Source organism: Rutilus rutilus (genome assembly GCF_951802725.1).
Source record: "Rutilus rutilus genome assembly, chromosome: 21".
Classification (NCBI taxonomy): Eukaryota; Metazoa; Chordata; class Actinopteri; order Cypriniformes; family Leuciscidae; genus Rutilus; species Rutilus rutilus.
In genome coordinates this window covers 29,797,965-29,807,915 of record NC_140226.1, presented here as the reverse complement: position 1 = coordinate 29,807,915, position 9,951 = coordinate 29,797,965, and the positions used below count along the sequence as shown (strand labels likewise).

Sequence of the window (9,951 nt, the reverse complement as noted above, 5' to 3'; positions counted from 1 at the left end):
AGTATTGATGAAAGTGTACCTCCGGATTGTGGAATATCGGTGCTTTTGCTGGAGTAAATAGTTTGTCAAAAGTGCTTTATGGCTGGAGAGAATTGGAAACATAAAGGATGATAATGGAATTTTTGTGCAATACATGCTCTATTATTTTATTTTTTTTAAGTACAAAAAAAGTACAATATGTAACAAACAGTTACAGATATATATAAATGACTGAACATGGCTGAACAATGACTGGACATTACTGAAACTGCAGCAGCTAACAAGATAAGGTAACACTTTATTTTACAGCGTTGTTACATGTTACATGTAATATTGACATGTAATATTATGCATAATTACAAGTAACTAACCCTAAAACAAACCCTAACTATATAGTAAGTACATGTTGTTAATTAATAATACTCAGTACTTAAATGTATAATTACACTGTAACAAGGGCACCTTAAGTATAACCAAAGATAACTATGTTAATATATAGCCTATATATATCAATATTGGTAGGCTATATAGCAAAATTAAATTTGAGGATTAGATCGGGTAGAAATAGCTCCTTAACATAACATTTGCAGGGGACCATTTTTTCAGTGTATGTTTTGCAGTTTTTGTCGAATATGCCTCTAAACATAATAGAGTTACTGATTTGGAAAGTGAAATAAAGTGTGAGATGTGAGTCCATGGAGGGGAGGGCAGTGGGAGGACAGTATGAATATGAGCAAGGCTTCAGGAGGAGGAGGAGATTTAAATGATCAACTTGTTGAAAGGTAGTCAGGGCGCTCATGTGGAAGTGTGCCACTATATTTGGGAAATGCGCGAGCAGGAATCTTGCACTAGGAAACAGATGCTGGATTTCAAGTGGCGCGTGAGGACGATTAATACCTGCCAACTTTAATAAAAAAAAAACACGGGTTATTTTAAACATTTTACCGCTGGCATTCGCGTACATCTACCCGAGGCGATATAGATTGGATGCAATTAAGTGACGTATCACCACAGATTTTTTTTATGAAACCAAAAAGATAAGATAAAATATTGCATTTTCCGGATTGTTACATTTTATTTGGACGCTTTGAGAAAGCTGAGCACACACGAGGAAGACACGAGCTGCCCATCCAGAACTGTTTGTGGAATATATGTTGAAATTTCCGTTTTGACATTACTATTTGGATGGACTACTGTTTGGATTTTTCTACGACTAGACTTGCCCTGGCATTCGAGATGAGTTATTTGACGTCACTGTTACAAATAGTTGCTGCGGTCCAGTTGAACCTTTTACCTGCACAGGTGAGCATACGTTTTTTAAACATATAGGCTATATATGTATATATATATATACAGTTAACCTGCATAAATTATAAACCATATTGGCTCACGCTACTATACAAGAACGCTATTTTAATATATGGAGCGAGACCGCTTGATCGTAGCGTTCTAATTTGCCGCGTATCACGCAAGACGCGTTCGTGCGATTTGAAAAGTATGAGCATCTTCTAATTGTTGGTCTCAATGTCTAATTAAAAGTAATTCAACTGTAAAACGTTAAAGAAAAACTTGTTCTATTAATATATTATGTATCTGAATAAGAACGTGTCCAGTGTGAATGGCCCTTATTGGGTGTGAGAATATAAACTATGTTTAAACGCTCTGTGAATGTATTGCTGTTAGCTTACATGTCCAGAACAGAGATAGGCTACTCAATTGATAAGTCTTCCTTTCTAAAGTATGAATGAATTAAAAAGAGGTCAGGAGGAGGATTTGAACGTGTCTACGTGCACTCTGGCAGCTGACAGTCATGAAAAAACTGACTGAATGAATGAGTTAGTTTACTTTTGACACGGCGCTCAGTAAAGCCTCACAGACGACTGTTTTTATAACACCCTCTATAACTTGATCCCTTTTTGAAGTGCTGCAAGAGAAAGCGTTGAGTCATGAAACGAAACGTGACGAACTGCATCACCCTCTCTAACTAACCCACAGGCGTGTGACACACTGACTCGCCTTACTTAGTAGTGATGAATGGATGACACAATCATCAACAGTCAGACAATATATGTATATGCTTTCTATTGTTGTCAAAGATAATGAGAGACTAATTGAGCAATATAATGTCGTCAGAACTAGCATGTGCTCTTAAAGGGATAGTTCACCCCAAAATAAAAATACTTACCTTCATGTTGTTCCAAACCTTTATGAATTTCTTTCTTCTGTTAAACACAAAAGAAGATATTATGAAGAATGTTGGTAACCAAACAGTTGTGGGGCACCACTGACTTCCATAGTATTATTTTAGGGAAAAACTGTCTGGTTTACCAACATTCTTCAAAATAACTTATTTTTAGTTCAACAGAAGACAGAAACTCATCCAGGTTTGGAACAACATAAGGGCGAGTAAATGATGACTGAATTTTCATTTCTGGGTGAACTATCCCTTTTAACTACTAAGATAGAAAAAAAAATGACATACTGTATATCCATTCAAAACTATCCACTTTGAAATGCCAAGTTTCACAAAGTTGAATAAAAATATAATTGTCCCACATCTCAAGGTAAAATATCGCACCTCATGTTATGTGAGATGGCTAATTCAAGTCCTGACTGTAAGGAGAAATGTTGGCAGGAGAGTCTACCTCAACTTTCTTATCTTTTCCTTCTCATCATGCTTTGAACAAATGTGTTCGAGGAGACACACAAATGGGCTTATGCACCTGTTAGTCATGTGTGTAGTTCAAATAGCCAAACACTGTTAGTTAGACCACCACACTTCATATTTGGAAGGCCCTCAACCTAATGCTTGACAGTTTTTATTACCGGTACTCAAGTAGTTCTTTGTGTCAAAGCAGATTAAAATGGCTGTATAGCCTACATCCCTACTACAACTGAAGCTTTCATCTGATTATTAAACTTTATGTCAATCTTTCATATCATGTTCATCATGTCAAAGAATAGTAGAGAAGGGAATGTTTGCTGCAAATCTAGGATTGTCTAGTTACAGAAGCTTAAAATGAGCAGTGAGAAACATTAAACGAGTGAAAAGTGTATGTTCTTTTGTCATTCAATATTAATCCTGCTAGTGGCAGGTTAGAACAAAGTTTATCAGGTGTAGTAAAACCAAAAACCACACACTTCTTCCGGACCTCACAAATGACTTAAACCTCTATTCATTTTCCCCAAATACACTAATGCCGTCTCTCATATCAACTGGCCGTGCACCAGGTGTGGGTGTGTGTCTGTCTTCTCTTGTTCCTCTCTCTTGTGCTTGCATCAAAACTTCGTTATATCAGGAGTTACAGGAAGTTCCCAAACAGTCACCGTGACTTTGCCAAGTAAGACATGTTCCTGGATAAACATATTTTGTTGATCCTGGAACAGCATTCTAGTAAAAATTTTTGTCCTACCCCTAAACTTATAACTTATCCCAAAAATCTAAAATGATAGGTGAATAATACTGATCTAGAAACTCCTAACCCTGGTTGTGAGCATCATCGTGACATAAACTGTAAACTTGTCCCTTAAATCTGATTGGTTGGTTGGAATGTTGTTCCAGGATCAACAAAGACGTTGATCCAGGAACATGTTATACTTGGGGAAATGACGTTCACCATTGGGGAAACACCTGCAGTTACTATTTCTGGTGATTATTTTAAAGGGAAGGTTAAGCACTTCTAAAATATTTAGCACTTCTTCTAAATGAATGGACGTCTTTTTTTAAAATTAAGATGTGAACACTTCCATTTATTCAAGCTGTATAGCATTTTGCTACTACTTTGATGGTTGATAGCTTGATGGTTAAACCACATGTTGTTTAATTAACAAAGTTCGTGAAAAGCACGTTCAGATAATCGAAACAATCAGCATGAGAGTAGGCTTATAGAGCCGTACCTCTTTTACCTCCTCCACCCCAGCTCCTCACTTTCGATTATTCCGATCCCAGCCAAGCATTAAGGGGAGAGTACTCTGGGTTTGGGCCAAATTCCCGAGCTCGGAGCCCTCTCCCTGGAGAGCACGCCTAATATGCATATTTTCTGATTATATCTAAGCATGAACTTGTGAAATTACATTTTATTGGCCCTTAACCCTCTGGTGCTCTTCGGTCATTTTTGTCCACAAAATGTTTCGTTTTGTCGTTTTTTATATAATTGTGTACTTCAACGGAATGGTACGAAACTTGGTAAAGGTTTTGACACTTACTATGTGAACACAAACACACATACAAACACACACACACACACACAAAAATCATGGACATTATTCAAAAATCTTAAATGGTCCTGGAAAAAATAATCACACTTGTATTTTTCATGGTCAGAAACGACCAAATTGGAAGTAATTGGAAGTGATTGGAAAACAAATTTCTTCTAATGGAAACTTTTGGTACTGCGCCCAAACAAAATCTTACTGAGAGCTCATTTTTTCATATATCAACCTCAAATTTGAAACAAAACTTGTTTAGATTTATGGCTTTGATTTTCTTGCAGTTTTAGAGTAAAACATGTTTTGGAAAATATAAACTTCATATAAAAATTGAAAATAGTATTTTTCTGCATTTTTTCATAACAATAAACATAAGTTCACTTTTTTAAACTTTTTTCACTTCAGCAATAATCTGCCAAGTGTTATCTTTAAGAGACCAAACTTAAGTCTGTGCTGCTGAAGCATTCAGTATTTATGACAGTTTAGGTTGGAAAGATAATTTTCAGGTCAATGCTCAAAAAGTGAAAAAATGGATTATAACTGCATAAATACAATTTAGTACCATATAATTCCCTAAAAATACAAAATATTAAATTAAAAACATTATCGAAATAAAATATAGTACATTAATTTCACTGAAATAAAAACAAATCGGCAAGTTTTGACTGCCATGTGAAAAGCACCAGAGGATCCACCTTCCTTGAAGGCATTGACTGTGTTGTTTTTGCAAATGAATGGATATTCACATTGCTTTTATACAATGTGTTCATGTCCTGTTCTCTGTTCACTTGATCACTTGTATAAGGAAGGGAGTTGCTGTATCATTCCCAATGTTGGATAATCATCTCACAGATGGTTTCTTTGAGCTTGAGTAAAACCTATAAGGGAAATTTTAGTGTTTGTGTGACAGAGGTTAAAATACACAGCATATATCAGTTCAGTATAGGTGGGAGATGACTGCATGATGTGAAAAGAATAGTTGAAAGAAGTTTAATTTCATACATTGTTGTATTACATAATGTGTCATACTGCAATTAAAATTCAGGCTTACCACATGGGGCACTGTAGCAGGTAATGGCATAAGCTGTTTTCTTTTATGGGCTCTCACAACATTAGATTTTTCTTTACATGAGTATCGTAACCAAAGGAATTCCTGATAAAAATATTATCTCAATACCAATAAAAAATAATAAAAAAAAAAAAATCCTGAAAAGTGAAGCCAAAGCATTTTGATCGCCCCCTGGCTGCAGTATAGGTCATAAACCCCAACCTCTCCATGTAATCGAATGCGACGCGGGCCAAACTAAAAAATCCAATTATACTTCAAATAATTTATTTCCAAAGATCGTTTCTGTCATTTTGGGTAGTTCTTGTCACACAGACGTATGTTCAAGGGTTAATTTTTCCAGTAAGTTTGGTTTTAGTTAGTTATTTGATTCTATAAAAATGGGGTGTAATGTCATGATTGACAGCTGTGCTTGTGGTTGAGACTGCCGTAATAGGCAACAACAATTTCTGGGATATTTTGGCTTAATTTTTCTACAGTGGGGGGAACACGCTGTCCATCTTTTTTACAGTCTATGTTTTTCTCTAAAAACCAGTGCTAAGGTGCAATACTACCACCTACTGTGTTGGAGTGTCAACCAGTTACCAGCACTGGATTATTTACAATGGCGGCTTTAAAAACCCATACTCTTTGAGTAGGTACTTCTTTTGAATAAGTAATAACTTTGTGACCATTAAAAAAAGTTAGTAATACCATGTGAATGTAAGCCAGATGTACTACATTCATGCACTGCATACATTGTGGTCATTGTCATGTGACCTTCCAGCATCAGTTGTGGCGTTTCACTGCCATTCAAAAAATCCTCTCCTGTGGCCTTATCATGGCATAGTAAATTGTCCATTGGATGCACACTTCGGGTACTTTTCATCTTTTATAAATACTGTGAATTCGAACATACTACTCTTTTCACATACAGTTTTTTGCCTACTATGAGACTCCCTTATAGTAGTGAATTATGTGACTTCGGATGCAAGCCAGTATTATCAAACAGTATTAACATTATTTTTCCATAATATTAAATTTTTTTAAACGGTTATCACGGTTATCGTTAATAATGATATATTGTGACAAGAATTTTTCTGAACAAATCAGTTAAAGTTAGCTGGCTTAGGATTCTTGCACAATATTACATCTGGCCCTCTTGAGCGCTTGGGTTGTTACAGAACCCAACATTTTTGTGGGCACTCAAACGAATGCTGTTGATTTTAGCAGTTTTTTTCACTTTAAACAATTATTTGGAGACAATAACTAGTGCCAGAATGCACAGATGCTCTACATTACAGTCTGAAAAAGCTCCATAAAGAGAACTTGAATGCATGTAATTTAATGCATATTTTAAATTCAGTGGATTGAGCATGAAATAACCTTTAAATAGTTTTATTGTGCAAGCTTAGCTGATGGAAAAAATTGGTCAATACACCAAAAAAGTCTAGTTATCCCGGTATTCCAGCTGTGTTCTTCCAGTGCATAAATATAAAGCATTAGTTTTCAGTTTGTGAATGTTAATTAACCAATGCACACACACGAGGACACTGTCCTGTTTGGATAAGACCAAGGGCTTAACACCTTTTAGTTTTAGTTGAAGCTATTTTGATGCTGATACTGGATCTTTATTAAACCTGTTTCTTAGCAGACTGGCCATCTAGTGCTAACTGGTGCAGTGCACTGCATTCAGATTACCTTTTGCCCCTGGGTGGAATGAAATGCAATAATTCCCAACGGACTAGGACAGAGTCTGTGCTGAATAATGTGAGCTCCCTCCCATGCATTTTTTTTTTTCTTCTCTAGGGAGAGATGTCTCCTTTGTGCTGCCTGTCTCGCCCGTCCCGCCTGTCTCATCTGCTCTGCCACTGTTAACCATTTCTGGAGAAAAGCAAACAGAATGAGAAAGTAAATATTGGCCATGTGGTTGTGAAGACCATTTATAAATGTCTTCTCCTGCCCTCTCGTGTCGGGCGGAGTGTTCCCGAAATATGTTGAGTCAGGCACTGGGAGAAATTCTTCCATGTGTCATTGTTGTATATGCTGTCTTCAGCATAAGCTTACGTGTCACCCATGATGATGTGTCTGTAATGGAAGCTGAGGTTTAAAGGGCCCTCACCTATTTATACGTTACCCGAGAAAAACACTGCAAATACTCACAACGCAACCAAATACTGAAATGTGCTGCTAATACTCACAACGTACAAATGATTTTAAAATAAACAAAAAAACTCACCATTCAGGTCATCGACAACACCACTGACAAATAGACATCGAACAATAAGCATGTCCCAGTCAGGTTTATCCCCTTGAAACATTTCCGCTGTGGTCTGTGCTTTTTTCAGCACGTTTCTGTATTTGGTTGTGTTATGAGCATTTGCAGCACACGTGTTGTCAAACTAAAGAAGATTTTTCTTAATTTGCTGGTGTTTTTTCTGTTTGCATGTGTTTTCTTAAACTGAGCTCTCTCGGCCGCCGTATATATTTAAAGGGACAGTTCACCCAAAAAGGAAAATTTTATCATTAAAGGGTTAGTTCACCCAAAAATGAAAATTCTGTCAGTAATTACTCACCCTCATGTTGTTCCAACCCCGTAAGACCTTCGTTCATCTTCGGAACACAAATTAAGATATTTTTGATTAAATCTGAGAGCTGGATCACTCCTCCATAGGCTTCTAAGACATTATAACTTGCTGGCCCAGAAAATGTATTAAAGACATCGTTAATATAGTCCAAGTGACTCCAGTGGCTCAATCTTAAGTTTATAAAGTGACGAGAATACTTTTTGTGCGCAAAAAAAATAAAAAAAATAACGACTTTATTCCACTTTTCATTTCCTTCTCTGTGGGCCTTGAGTCTTTTCACGTAGTGTTTAAGCGTAGCGCGTCTGTGTTGCACGTCACCACGTAGGCTCACTATTGGCCGACGCTGGTCATGTGTGTCATACGTAGTGACGTGCACAGACGCGCTATGCTTAAACACTACGTGAAAAGACTCGAGGCCCAGAGAGAAGGAAATGAAAAGTGGAATAAAGTCGTTATTTTTGTTTGTTTTTGCGCACAAAAAGTATTCTCGTCACTTGATAAACTTAAGATTGAGCCACTGGAGTCACTTGGACTATATTAACGATGTCTTTAATACATTTTCTGGGCCAGCAAGTTATAATGTCGTAGAAGCCTATGGAGGAGTGATCCAGCACTCAGATTTAATCAAATATATCTTAATTTGTGTTCCGTGAGGAACAACATGAGGGTGAGTAATTATTCACAGAATTTTCATTTTTGGGTGAACTAACCCTTTATTGACTTACCGTCATGTATTTCCAAACCTGTAAGTCTTTCATTCATCTTCGAAACACTTCAAAAGATATTTTTAATGAAATCTGAGATTTATATCCTTCCATTGGCCTACCACTTTGACGCTTCAAAAAGTTCATAAAGAGATTGTAAAACGAATCCATAAGCATTGCGCGGTTTTGTCAACATTTTCGGAAGAGATGATCGGTTTATTAGGTGAACAGATTTAAATGGAATTCTTAATCACCAAATCAGCATATTAATGATTGAAGGACATTGTAAAGGACATGTGACACTGAAGACTGGAGTAATGATGCTTAAAAATCAGGAATAAATTACATTTGAAACACATTCAAATAGAAACCAGTGATTTTCAAATTGCTATATTACACAATATCACTTTTACTGTAACTTTGATCAAATAAATGCAGCTTTGGTGAGCATTTACATGTGAACGATATGTTAGAAATAAAACACTGATATTAGAGAATAAGGAATTACTCCCAATTCACAACACAAATTGCTGTTGTTTTTATTGGCCTGTTTTAAGTGCAATATGTTCACTGGCTCTAGAACGTCCTCATATTTTGCCAGGATTTTGCCTAAAAATGTTTCCTTGACATACCCCCGGTTTAATCAAAGTTGGTCCTGAAAAGTTTGAGAAGCTCTGAAACCAACTTATTAACTCTTTCCCTGCCAGCATTTCTTTTTAAAGTTTCCAGCGAGCGCCAGCATTTTTGATCATTTTCTCAAAACTTTTAAGGCCCCCAGAATATTTTGTTGCATGAATATCTACATACGATATATCAAAAGAGCCATTCAAAAGAACAAGAACAACAAAAAACATTTTATTCTAGCTTCATGTATTCTTTTGTATATATCAACACTTGAATGTTGGTAAGTTTCAGAAGAAAAAAAAACGTCAAAGTCTACATCAGGATCAGATTCAGAACATGATCAAAACAGAGTAGATGAGTCAATCAACAGTCGTTAACCCTTCCTGGGTTCAACATTTCATGGCAGTTTTGATTTATATTCTGTTTAATGTTTGCGTTTGCTTATATGTGCATAAGCACTGCTTCTATTGCTTGGTTCTGCTTCTTCTTCGCCTGTGATTTGATATGGAGATTCTGCACTCTTTCAGAAGATGCGTAATACGCAATACGCGTAATACGCATCATCCCTATGGTATAACAGTGAAAACATGGAATGCTGGAAAATTCCGTCAATAGACCTTATTCAGAGCAGCGCCACGACTGAAACGAAAGCGAGGCTGTGATCCTGTGAGGGATAGACTTACCGTGTTTTGAATGGCATCCACTGTAAAAAGCCGTATAAAGCTCCTAGATCAGATGGAAACGTCAGTCAGTGGCGGGGAAAGAGTTAAGAAATATGCAATTACAGATTCTTAGAAGTCTG

At 36.6% G+C, this 9,951-nt stretch overlaps 1 protein-coding gene across 1 annotated transcript in view; it reads left to right on the top strand.

Annotated features, from left to right (window-relative positions):
- The first annotated feature begins 730 nt into the window (after positions 1–730).
- pgfb (placental growth factor b) overlaps positions 731–9,951 on the top strand; it is a 29,405-nt gene continuing 20,184 nt past the window's right edge. Inside the window, exon 1 of the mRNA XM_084392631.1 lies at positions 731–1,281. Within this exon, the coding sequence (XP_084248757.1) occupies positions 1,165–1,281 (117 nt within the window). The 5' untranslated portion in view covers positions 731–1,164. The remainder of the gene's footprint in view (positions 1,282–9,951) is intronic.